At 44.9% G+C, this 13,438-nt stretch overlaps 1 protein-coding gene across 1 annotated transcript in view; it reads right to left on the bottom strand.

Annotated features, from left to right (window-relative positions):
* COL26A1 (collagen type XXVI alpha 1 chain) overlaps positions 1-13,438 on the bottom strand; it is a 715,305-nt gene that overhangs the window by 33,141 nt on the left and 668,726 nt on the right. Inside the window, exons 9-10 of the mRNA XM_078679370.1 lie at positions 4,864-4,956; positions 1,759-1,820 (exon numbers count right to left, since the gene is read on the bottom strand). Coding sequence (XP_078535496.1) covers positions 1,759-1,820; positions 4,864-4,956 — 155 coding nt within the window. The remainder of the gene's footprint in view (positions 1-1,758; positions 1,821-4,863; positions 4,957-13,438) is intronic.

The following is a 13,438-nucleotide window of genomic DNA, read 5'->3' as shown; positions in this document are numbered from 1 at the left end:
TATTTTGATGCCAAACTATCTAAGGAACTTCCGATTAAGGCTGTTTTGCCTCTGGTTTCTATCACCTATGGGTGACCAGGAAGAGTCTGCCCTTTCAACCAAAGCATCTTCACATAAATGGCTTCTGCTCATGTCCTTTCTGGAATGGACTATTGCCATCTTTTTTTTTAAGGGGGGGGGTTCTTTATACTTCTTTTAAAATCATACAGAGAATTTAGAACTTTACTACCAAGAGTAGCGACAAAATTGAAGAAAACTGTGTCCTCCCAACACTCAAGCACATTTACACTGGCTGCCTGTTAAGCAAAGAGTTACCTTTCAAACCTTAATTCCCATGTGCAGGATATTTGCAGTTCAGAAAATCCCCCCCTTTATTTGTGGTTTGAACCTCATCGCCCAGTTTTAAACCCTTTGTTCTAAATCAGATTTATTATTCTCAGTTCCTTGTGTGAATAAGACCAAAGTTGGAGGACATGCCCTGTCCTTGCTTTGGAATAAGCTTCCCCTGAAGATTAAATCTATTAGCTAAGCATGACCTTCAAGAAAACTTTAAATACTTAACTAGTTGGTTATCCGTTTACTGACTGTTCTGTTTCTCAAACTGCCCTAAGGCTGTTTGTCTATAGTGCAAATACGCCTTTTGGGGTGAAGCTTTGCGCTTAACAAATTTATTCCAGTCTGAGCCAATCATGAACCAAAAACTGATAAGATAATGGGGCTGGTAGGTTCTATCCCTGCTGGAGGATCTAATACCCTTACATAAGAAAGACTCAATCAGGACCTTGGAGAACTGATGTTTTCCCCTCCTCTGTGTCTGAAAATAGACTTTGTGTCATGCTCAAGAGGTTGAAAAGACTAGGGGAAAGAACTGATAAGGGGAACATTGTCCTAAAATCATCATAATCTTCTTAACTAAACAACACAATCACATTGCTATATTTCTAAATTAAAGTGATAATACACCATTGGAGCGGATGTTAAGCCCTCACACCACATGCAGACTCCATCTACCCTGGATGGAGTCAAGAGTCTGGGCTTCAACCGTGCCATAATAAGCAAGTAAATCAGTTTATTCTTCTAAAGGTGTACGCGTAATATCAACACATTTCAACTGTACTACAAACAAAATATTGACATGTGAAACATGGCACTTATTTCCGTACTAACTAAGCAACTTAACATTTTGCAGTGGAAGATTTATTTCTCAATAAACACACATATAGTCTCCATTCTGGGGTGAGTAAATGAAAGCTTATCCTTCTCTATCAGAATTAGATTTACAGTCACGTGTCCAATTGGACCTATAATGCTATTAACATCTATGAATTTGGTCAAAGAAACAGGAGATAAAAGGAAGAACAATATGGTGGCCTTCCAGCTCTGTTCTTCTGGACTCCTTTAAGTTTGTCTTCCTTTAAATGCTTGTGGTCATCATAGGACTAGAAGACGGTATTTATTTGTGATTCACCATATCCGCCAATACCCTCCCATGATCTGGCATTCATGGTTTGATTGAGGACCCACATTTGAAGATAAAACCTCCAGATGGTCCTAGAGCTTCCTGAGCAAGATTTTAAAACCTTTAAATGTGATGGTGTCAAAGTTTACTTCACACAGTGATCTATTCCATCATGTCTTGCATCATTCATTAACACACACTATTAAATTTACTGTTTAGAAATGATCATATAAGCAGTAACTGTTTTCATGCCATGGAGAAGCAAATAATATCTAATCAAATGATAAGTAAAAGCTTACCTGTATGCCTGGTAGTCCTGCTGGTCCTGAAGGCCCACGTGGTCCTGGAGGTCCGGCTGGCCCTAGTAAATACCGAAAATTTTAATTAGGGGAAAATTACTCATTTTCATTATCTTAACTGTTCCATTTTCCCAGGTTATTCAGGAAATATTTAAACCTAAAAATATTTTTTTGAAAGGCCAGTGGGAAACATTAATTTGTCCACCACTAACATAAGGCAACCCTCATTTATAGGATAGATGATAATATTTACATATATTGTAGCAACAGACATCCACCTCGGTAACAATCTCTGTAGCGTCCATGAGCAATATCTCCTTGATGGGCTATTTGACAGCAGAAATGACACTCCATGGACAGACTTCCCTTTGTAAACATGTTTTTCTTTGGCTTGAGTCAGATCAAGTTCACCTTTTAACCACACACCCAACCTCTGTGTTCTAAATACAGACCAATGCTTCAGACCACAGGAGTTTAAACGGGGCGCACTATGACACAACCACATCTAATTCCAATTCTTGTGCAAAAGCACTTACTTATCTGAATTAGGATTTGCGCAGGAGTTGGAATGGGGGCCTAAAACTTCTATTAAAAAATTATACGCTGACAATGCTGTTTGTCAAGGAAAAAACAGCACAAAATAGCATCCTTCGACCCAATAACGAAAGATGTTACATCTCTGAGGCATACAGCTACCAAAGAAGAAAAATGGTAGGTAGGTCACAGTGGTGATACCCTGTACCCTTCTCATAGATGAAATGGAATCTGACAGACGGTTAAGGAGATGCTACATCCCCTGTGATACTTATAACCAGGGTATTCCTAGTAAAACGAAATTTCATTAATCAAAAGCTCAGTTTTTGACCTTTAAAAATTTAAATTCAGTAGGCCAATCCTTTTGTTCAATCCTACTGTCCTCCATCTTGGAAGGGTCTTGCATTCACAGATGATTTATTTATTTAAGGAGTTTATATAGCGCTGGCCGGACCCGGGGTATCAACAGTTTTTTGCAGGAGTCATAAAATAGAGCCTGGTATCTTGTTATACATATTGGTTTGGAGGACCAAGTGTGTCATGCAATATTGAGGTGGTACGTAAGTCCTGAGTGCACATTGTCTTGGGCAGGAACCATAGCAGTTTTTCGCAAGAGTCATATTGTAGACCAGTGTTATACATATAGGTTCGGAAGTCCAAGTGAGCGGTGCAGTTTTGAGGTAGTACGTGAGTCTTGACTCTCAGTTAGTGCACGCTTGTCTTGGGGTGAACCACAGCAGTTTTTCGCAAGAGTCATATAGTAGAGCAGCGATTATACATATAGATTCGGAGGTCCAAGTGTGCTGTGCAGTATTGAGGTAGTACGTGAGTCCTGAGATAACCTCGATTGGTGCACTTTGACTTGGGATGACCCTTTAAGGGGGGGAGGAACAGGAGGAGGATAGACAGCAATGTTATACATATAGGATAGGGAGGTGATCCGCAGACATTGGCAGAGGCCTGCAAAGCCTTTTGCTAATTGTTTCAGGAAATCATAGAGACATTGGCAGTTGGTAGGGTGAGTGGCTGGTTGGTTAATCAGACATTCCTGTGGGACAGGGGGCTGCCATCAAGAGCTGGGATATGTGGTCAAGCAGATGGATGGAATGTGGAGACCTGGAAAACTGGTCTGCTTTGAAAAGAGGCTGGTGGAACTCAAGGATAAGGCGTTGGTGGTTCCACCGGGTATGTCACTGGTCCAGGCCTGAGGTTCCCAAGCAAGCAAAGGATGTTTATGATGGAGACCCATCTCACACAGAGACCACACTGTGTGACCTCTATGCACAGTTGCAGAAATTCAAGAGAAAAAGCTTAGAAATAATATAGAACTCTGCCGTATTGTAAGGTACATTTTAATCATCGTGTCTTTCAATATGTGTAAATAATAATCCCGGGCCCTGGATGGAGGCTGGATGGATGCTCGATGGAGGATGGAGGCTGGATGGAGGTTGGATGGATGCTCGATGGAGGCTGGATGGAGGTTGGATGGATGCTCGACAGAGGATGGAGGCTGGATGGAGGTTGGATGGATGCTGGATGGAGGTAGGTGGAGACTGGCTGGAGACTGGAGGGATGTTGGGGTTGCTGAACCTACCACTACACGGGCCCTGGAAAGAATTTAAGAATACAAAAAGGCCAAGGCTCCACGACCACTCTTGGCACTCACATTGCTCCAACAGACAGGCTGTCAAAGATGGACCCTCAGCCTGAACGCAATCTTTGGGTGCAGGGAAAGTAATTTGCTCTCCTCCACTGATGCTGCATAGCCCTCTACATCAATGACCAGTAATGGCTCCACTATAGGCCAAAATGAATAACCCCTCTACGGACGCCTACATTAGCTGCGGTAGCTGCTCTCCAACATACTACACCCTATACACCAATAAGAATTAAGTGATCCATGACATAGTCCACCCTCAGGGGCAGTAAGCACTCTGCTACAGAATGCACGCTTTACACCCAGGAGCAGCAAGTGGTTGGCCACAGACCCCACTCTTTAGAAAGAGGAGCAGCCTTAACTGCTCTGCTCCACACTTCAGGCCTAACACCAAGCAACAGTAAGGACCTCACCACATAGTCCACCATTTACACCCAGGAGAGGTAAATGTCCACCAAAGACTCCACACTTTACACCAAGGAGATGTAAGCTCTCTGTGACTTTACATCAAGGATCAGTAAAGTCCATGGCTAAAGACTGCACACTTTTCACATACAGATGTAAACACACCACATCAGGCTGCACCCAGGAGGATTATGTGATCTGCCACAGATTTCACTCCTCACACCCGTGAGTAGTAATGGCTCTGCCACACACTCCATGCTTTACACTCTGGATCAGCAAGGGGCCACACCACAGGCTCCACCCTATATAGCCAGGAACAATAAGGGTGTTGCTACAGATTACACCCTTGTTGCACCCTGGGTAAGGTTTTGTGTCACAAATTACTGTTCACAGTAGTGACCAACGAGATGCGGCAGTGCATGTGGCTCTAGTACCCACTCATATTTTATGCAGAGTAAACACACTAGTCGGGAGCAGTCTTCTCCTTGATTTCCTGTGTTTTACGTTACCTGTAGGCCCAGTCGGTCCGGGTGGCCCCCGTGGGCCAGGCAGCCCCACCACAGCAGTATCAGTAAACGTGGAAGCCAGGTGTGGTTCTCCATCTGTGTGAAAGAGCACATCAGTCAGTGAATCAAAGTGGAGCACAACAGGATGTTTGGAGCCAATCATGATAATATTACTGTTGAAAGACTACATAGAAGTTGGATTTAAATCAGACACTACACCGGTCTACCTGAAAAGTACAATGTCTGTCTCCTGAAGATACAATATTAAGTGGCAAGACTTATCCTCGACCCCCTAGAGGATCCCACATCACACCCAACCTCAAGAAACTACCCAGGCTCCCGATCCAGAATAGATGCCAGTTCAAGATGCTGACCCACGCTTACAAGGCCTTGCACAACAAAGGACCAGTATATATCAACAAATGCCTGAACTACCACCAACCAGCCAGACACCTTTGATCTGCTTCCCTCGCCATCGTAGACACCCCGCGGATCCGCGGAGCCTACAGCAGAGGACACATCTTTCGCACCTGTCAGCTAAGGCTTGGAATAGCCTTCCCCTGCACCTCAGGGCCACACAATCACTCCAACAATTCCGGAGAGAACTCAAAACCTAGATGTTTGAATAAACAACTCACCTCGCAGTAGCAAACATCTCCAGTACTTCGAGACCCTCACATGTGTTTTGCTGCACTTTATAAATGCTGATTGATTGAATGTCCCACCCGTCTGCACACGCGTCACATTTGTTGCTACAGCACACAAAGCACTGCATACACAATCAACCCACAATTCAACCTAACAACATACAGGTCAATACCAGAAATATTCACTGAACTGGAGAGACCGCACACACATAGTGCAGACATATGTATGCCCACACAAACACACATAAGAGAACAGAACATGTTTCAGAGCTTTTATTTCCATAGTTCACCCTTGTTTGGTTGATCATATAGGAATGTGGTGATAATGTTCAACGACTGGGTGAGATGGTTGGAGACTTGCCAGCTGTATGGGTGTCACTGGGTGTGACTGTGATTGACACTCCTACCTCGCTGCGAAGACCTTGAACTCCCCGCTCTGCACCTCAGGCAATCACCATCGCCGCCGCAAATTAGGAAGGACCTCAAGACCTGGCTCTTCGACTGAACCGCAGACCCATCCCCAGACCCCAGCGCCTTGAGACCCTCATGGGTGAGTAGTGGTCCTTTATAAGTCCTTGATTGATTGATTGAATTTTAATGAATTGTATCTTAGGGCATAGAGTACATATATTTAACACTGGTGACTTGGACTGCCAGGGGACGGTCTCCCCCTGATACGAAATGGTATGTAGGGCCACATATTTTACAGATTCGGTAAATTTACCGATCGGTAAATTTACTGAATCTGTAAAATACCGAATCAGTATTTTTACCTATTCGATAAATTTGATATGTAGGTGGGACTCTTCTGAGTCCCACAACCCTTACCGAATCTGTATTTTACCATCAAATATATTTGATGGTAAAATACCGATTCCAGTGTGCATGCACATGTGTGCATGCACACCTGTGCCATATGACAGGCAGACCTGCCCTTAGGGCAGGTATGCCTGCCACATGGCACCCAAGCCTCTTTTGGGGGTGCCAGAGGGTGACAAAGTGACACCCCCTGCACCCTTGTGGAATTCGGTATTTACCAATTCGGTAAATACCGAATCGGTAATGCCCATTCATTCCTGATGACTGTGGTCTCAGACATCTACCTTTCAAAGAGGGTTTTCGCACACAAAAAATTGTGGCTGTGTTCAGGCGGTATTCTCTTCGATGGAAAAGCGATACAGTAAGCTGCAGGAGTTTTTTTGTTGAATGGGTTCCCATCAGCCTTCTTCATGTCTCGAAAGCAGACGTGACGGGCGCATGCAAGCTTGGTGTGAGCACATAGTTCCCACTGTTTTTGGGCTTTCCTGGAGCCCGCTTCTATGAGTTTACACAGACTGCTGCTCTTGAGCGCGACATCAAGATCTCCGTCTTTGTGCTTGCAATGTCAGATGGGTCAGAGTGACTTTTCGTCATGCCCGTATCCTGGAACGAAGGATATCCAATGCTTGTGATGTGTGGTCACGCGGCAGGAAACCACAATGCACACCGCTGTGACACTGTGCTGCAAGGAGTCAAGGAGGAGAGAAGCTTCAGGAGCATTGCATGGGGTAATATAAAAGGAAGGACTGTAATAGGAAGTTTGGCCTGGTAGTATTTTGCAGCTGTTCGGAGCAAGGGTATCTTTATCTGAAAGTCGCCATTTGCAGCTATCTGACCCATTGCTTCCGACCCCTCTCTGGAGCCATCAAAAGTTGTTAAGCACAAATGAGTTTATCTAGATGCTGACTTTAGTGACCGGAATTCTAGTGTCCTCAGGTGATCTATCTTTGAAAATGCCTAAAATCAATATGGTCGATATCGACTAATCAGCCCTACAAAACAAACACTGGCAGTGCCAACAGGTCCTTGAAAAGCATGAACGGGACTTTTGGCTTTACCAGTGCTTTCTTCCAATGCTGAACATCATCTGCAAAATGAAACAAAAACCATTGTTGCTGTTGCTGAATAACATCCGCAATAAACAAATAACCAAGCTCGTCAACCCCAGCATCAGTGCTTAATTTGAGCCGGTCATTTCCGGTGCTCAGCACTGGCATTTAATCAACGCCGGTGCTTTTCATGAGCACCAGTTACGGACACATTCATTTATGGTAGGCACAGGAAGACTAATGGCCCGATGTAGGTCGGTCGGTAACGGCCGAAAATCGGTATTTTCGGCCGTTACCGACCGGTATTCACGAAATGGTATGTAGGGCCACATATTTTACAGATTCGGTAAATTTACCGATCGGTAAATTTACTGAATCTGTAAAATACCGAATCAGTATTTTTACCTATTCGATAAATTTGATATGTAGGTGGGACTCTTCTGAGTCCCACAACCCTTACCGAATCTGTATTTTACCATCAAATATATTTGATGGTAAAATACCGATTCCAGTGTGCATGCACATGTGTGCATGCACACCTGTGCCATATGACAGGCAGACCTGCCCTTAGGGCAGGTATGCCTGCCACATGGCACCCAAGCCTCTTTTGGGGGTGCCAGAGGGTGACAAAGTGACACCCCCTGCACCCTTGTGGAATTCGGTATTTACCAATTCGGTAAATACCGAATCGGTAATGCCCATTCATTCCTATGGGCTGCAAAGCCCATAGGAATGAATGGGCATTACCCGTCAGTATTTACCGAATCGGTAAATACAGATTTTTACCGATTCGGTAAAAGGAACATCTGGATGTTCCTACATGTCCCCCATTCTTATTTACCGATTCTTAATTACCGAATCGGTAAAATTCGGTAATTAAGAATCGGTAACTGAGTCCTACCTACATCTGGCCCTAAGTGATTTGCCTAGAATCACAGCATGTTAAGCTGAAGCTGAGACTGAAGCCTGGTTTCCCATCTCCGACGTCCGCAACTCCGGCCATTGAACCACATTCTCACTGCACTTTCATGGTCAGTAGTTGGTTCTGTTTTAGGCGTTGCTAACAGTAGAAATTGGCTGGTGCAAGCTGCCTACTGACAGGAGGAAAACTCGCCAGACATGTGCACATAGCACCATGACACTTGCACTCACCACAGAGTTCACATACTTTTACACTGCATAGAAGGATCCGTGTTGTAGGAAAGTACACTCAAAGCTGAACTTATGCAACCGCAGGTGGAAACCCCAGATCCTGTACAGCTTCTGGAATGCGAACCCAGATCAAAACAAGGTGTCCCAGCGCAAAAAGATCCCTCAATGCGCTTGCGGCCAGCGGGAGCCTGAACCTTTAGCGATGGGACGATGGGACACTAAGGGCCATATGTATCATAGTTCTGTTTTGCGAATTCTAAATTGCGATTTTTAAGGAATCGCTATTTAGAATTCGCAAAACGGTATGTATGTAAAAAATCGCTTTTTTATAGCGATTCCTTACCATTCCTAATTTGCAATTAGCAAATTGCTAATCGCAAATTACCCATTCATTTCTATGGGCCAGGAGGCCCATAGGAATCAAGGGGGAATTTGCGATTAGCAATTTGCTAATCGCAAATTAGGAATATTTTCAAGGGTGCAGAGGTGTCTCAAGAACACCCTGCTGCACCCCTGAAAATGACATGTGGGGGCATATGGCGCACATACATGCCCTAAGGGCCTGTATGAGCGTCATATGGCACCTTTGTTTTTTTAAAAAAAAGCTTTTTTAAAAGAATTTGCAACTTACCACCAACTAGAAGTTGGTGATAATTTGCGAATCCTTATGGGCATTTTTTGAATATTTTTTCTTTGATACATTGCATTTAAGGAATCGCAACATTTGCGATTCCTTAAGTGCAATCGCAAAATAAGGAATAGCAAATTTTGCGATTCCTTATTTTGCATCAAACATGTTACATACATACCATTTAGCTAATTAGCATTCGCAAACCTTTGTGAATGCTAATTAGCTTGATACATATGGCCCTCTGTTTTTAAGTAGCCACGCACTCTACAAGCTCCACTACTATTATTATTATTAATGCACTCTCAAACAAGATAAGAACCAACAACAAATATATAAAACTTAGTAAAAGAAATAAAAACCTGGCTTTTAAGATGCTGGACCCAACTGCACCCTGGCTGCAACTGCAGAGAGGTTTGTGCATGCTGCTGCAGACCCTATTTTCCAACTCTTTTGCATACAACCACAAGCATAAACCACACGTCCATGCTGCATACCATGTCTGGAGCACCTTATGTGGGCCTCACAAATGACACTAAAGCTCACCAGAGATGACTTCTACCAACACCTTCTCCCATCAATACACATCACATGTCCAAATCACTTGATGGCACTTTGTGGCCTCAACAAGAGGTGTAGAAATGCTACAATACAATATGAAAACATTGACACTTATTAAGCCTTGCCAACATTTGGTTTACGCCAGAATAATCTTCAATCAATCAGGATTTAGAAAGTGCTGCCAGGGGCGGCCTTAGGCATGTGCAAGCTGTGCACCTGCACAGGGCCTCCAAACCCCAGGGTCCACCACACCAATATATAACCTTAATATAATAATCCTCTGAGGATGGATACATATTTGCGTGGGGGCCCCTGGCAGGGATTTGGCGGCCTACGGCTCTGTTCCACTTCCAAACACCCTGACCCCGGTCCCCCCCTCTTCCATGGCCTCCACGCCTGCGTTCCTCCTGGTTCCTGATTGGCTTCTTTTTTTCCCTACCCACTGCTGGCCCGCTGGTACAGGCGTGTATAAGCCACGGCCACAGGGGCCGCAACGCCAATATATGCTATATGCAGTGTCCGCAACGGACGTGGCCATCCGACATGTGTAAGACACCATATTCGATATGGTATCGATATTAATTGTTCCGGGCAAAGAGCCACCGATTCTTTCTCTGTGGGGGGGGCTGTGGGTCCGGGGCCCCATGTCTTGTTCCTGGCATTGCAGCCGTCTGTGCCAGTCCCTCACGTCGTCATGTGTCACAATACCCTCCTCCTCCTAAATTTTATCGTTCTGAGGTGAATTCGGAAGGGTAGGAGCAGCCGCAGGTACTGGTCATCGAATGCCTTTTCTGGACGTTTTATTAAAACACCTCCGCCCCGCCGGGACCCCCTCTTCCAGGGCTCCCTACCTACGCTCCCTGCCCAGGGCCACCATGAGCCTAGAGCCGCCCCTGGTGCTGCAAATCACCCTTGTGGGTCCCACGGCGCTGCGGGTTGCTAGCTGCTTCGTGGTGATCTGTTCATTTGAACAGCCAGGTCTTGAGTACTTTCCTGAATTCCCAGAGCGACGAGGCTGTCCTGAGGTGCAGGGGAAGGTCGTTCCAGGCTTTGGCCGCCCGGTTTGAGAAACACCGTCGTCTGTTGCCTTGGTCTTTCCAACCTTGTGTAATTTACAGCATTTCACGTTATGCGTCTTACATGAAATGTGGAATGAAACCCTTATTCCCCTTTTCATCACTGAGATGTTCACATAAAAATCCTATCACAGGAGCAATGCCAATGAACAGAATATGAGCGGCTGTTGTTTGCGTCACGTTCGATTTTGCGTTTTTTTTTGTACCAAATACATCCTGGTGGTTTTCTGTTATTAAAATATCATGTGGATGCATCTAGCACTAAAAAATAATACAAAATGTAATTTTGTCTAATTTCACATAATGTTTGTGACATTTTGTGTCATGTCCGCAGAGGAAATTATGCAATTTCAACCCAGACCTAAAAATTATACCAACAACAGTAACTGACCTATTTAGAGGTTGGCACTGTGGTAAAAATTGAAGGAGCTTTTGCATCAGATATTAGCAGTGTTCTAGTCAACATATGAGCACTCCTTTATTTGGTGATGATAGTGCTATGAAGTTTTTTTCGACACTTTTCTTCTTCAGGTCTACAAATCAGTGCCTTGGTTTTGAAACAATGAGGCATCCCCCGTGTTCTGTTTGTGGGAGAAAAAAACAGGGGGGGGGGGGAGATTTACAAGCCCCTCCGCCACTTTTGAGTCACTTTTCCCATGTTAAAAGTGACGCAAAAGTAGCGCAAGGGGCTTGTAAATCTGCCCAAGGATGTGCAGGGACATTTATTGAGTTCTGACATTTCTGGAAATGAACTCTCTCCCTTCATATCTCTCCACTACCTCAACTATTCCCAAGCACAGCTCGGCCTTGCTCCCTCCTAGCTTCAGACCACAGAGATCACCTGCCAAAGCCAATTTGTTCGGATTAGTAAAAGTCTGACGTTAGCCAATAAAGCGACCATGAATGCCAGAGAACGCTCCGCCCAAAATGTTTTTGTCTGGTTCCAACATCACAAAACTGAGGCTCTGCTGCCCTCTGCTGCTCACATTTGGGATATCGGTCTACTGACAGGAAACTTTAGCTCCACTATGCGCCACTATCCACCACACCACATGAAGGGATTCCACTTATTTTACCTCACTTCTGTGTAGTTGTCATTGGTGACGCATTGCCCCGGCCTTGGCCATCCCTTCAAGGTCGAGTGTGTGAACACGTCTTCTCCCACAGAATCACAGGAGATGGCAGAGAATACACATGAAAGCTGCTGTCAGAAGTGACAATGCATGCACATGCGTGGTCATTACTGCAAACCCCCCTATTATCCCTCCCAAACTGCATAACCGTGCATTTCTCCCCAGCACTGGGGGTGTTTGTCATCATGTAGCACTGTTCCCCCTTCACGGTGAGTGGTTGCGTCACTGAAACAGTTTAATGGCATGAAGGACACGAACCTCAAGGTCACCAAAGGAGTAGTTACACGTTTGCAAGCACTTGGCACGTGCTTCTTTGAATCTGTATAATAACATATATGTTGCCATTCTAAATACTTGTTGAGTGGTAACAGTAGAGCATCGTCCATTTAAGATCATTGTATCGGGTGCATGTGTCAGAGTGCAGGTGTGCTTGTGTGGTGTTGGAGCAGTGCCACAGAAGAGCATGGAGACTCAAGTGTGAGGAGGAGATGCCACTTACTGCTGCAGGGCATCTGAGCCTCCTGCATCTTATTTTAGACAGTCTCAGTAGGGGCTAGTAGGGCGTGACGCTCCAGTAGCACGGAGGGCCAGACTTGTAGGTGCAGAGAGCTGCTGCGTTTGCACAGTAGCGTAGCAAGGATACCACGGGCCCTGGTGCAAGCAAGGAAAAAGACCCCTTGGACAGTTGTTAGGGGGTAGTGAAGTACAGCATTGTCAGGGTTTGATGGGCCCTTCAGGACTCCGGTGCCACTGCACCTGCAGCACCAATGGTAGGCACGCCCCGGCATGTGCAAGCTGTGCCTGTAGTACTGCAGTATCCATATCTGATGTCATAGACACTGGAAGTAAGGGTGCGGGCCTCCTGCAGAACCACCAAAATAACCATGCTGGAGTTCAGAAAGTGAATGAGCAATAAACATTTAAATTTAGGTTTTATCTTGCCACATTTACTGTAGTCTTTCATTCTGTCTTCAGTTTTAAAGTGCCACTTCTTTTCTATAATGTCCCTCTTTCTCTGTAAAGTCATGTATCTGGGAATATGGGTGGAAGAGCTGGTGTGCAGAGGAAGTTACCTGGAGGCTGAAACAACAATAGCTCAAAGAATTAAAACAATGATGTAGCATGGCTCTGAAACGCACTATCTCACCAAGTCCGTCCAGCTGTGATTGGAAAAGATTGATCAGAAAACAATTTTTGAACTTTTTTCCGAGGATAAGATGCTTAGCTTTGGTGAGAGGTTGTGAACATTGCTGCAAGGTGGTCATCTTTGCTGCATGGTGAGTGGCATTGCTGTGTGCTTGTCATTGTTGTGAGATGGCTAGTCTTGCTGTGAGATCTTTGCATCTCACAGCATTTTTGGTCTTGTTGCATGGGGTTGGTTGTGTTGTGAAGTTGTCAACATTGTATTGAGGCTGTGGAATTGCTTTATTACAAGGTGTTGGCATAACGGCAGTGTGGTTAAATGTCCTGCAAGATAGATGGTATTGTTGTGGGATGGGCAGTTATGCAATGG

The sequence above is a fragment of the Lissotriton helveticus genome, chromosome 3_1 (assembly GCF_964261635.1).
Source record: "Lissotriton helveticus chromosome 3_1, aLisHel1.1, whole genome shotgun sequence".
NCBI classification, from domain to species: Eukaryota; Metazoa; Chordata; class Amphibia; order Caudata; family Salamandridae; genus Lissotriton; species Lissotriton helveticus.
Note: the sequence above shows the minus strand (reverse complement) of the source record. Positions and strands in the feature narration are given on the sequence as shown.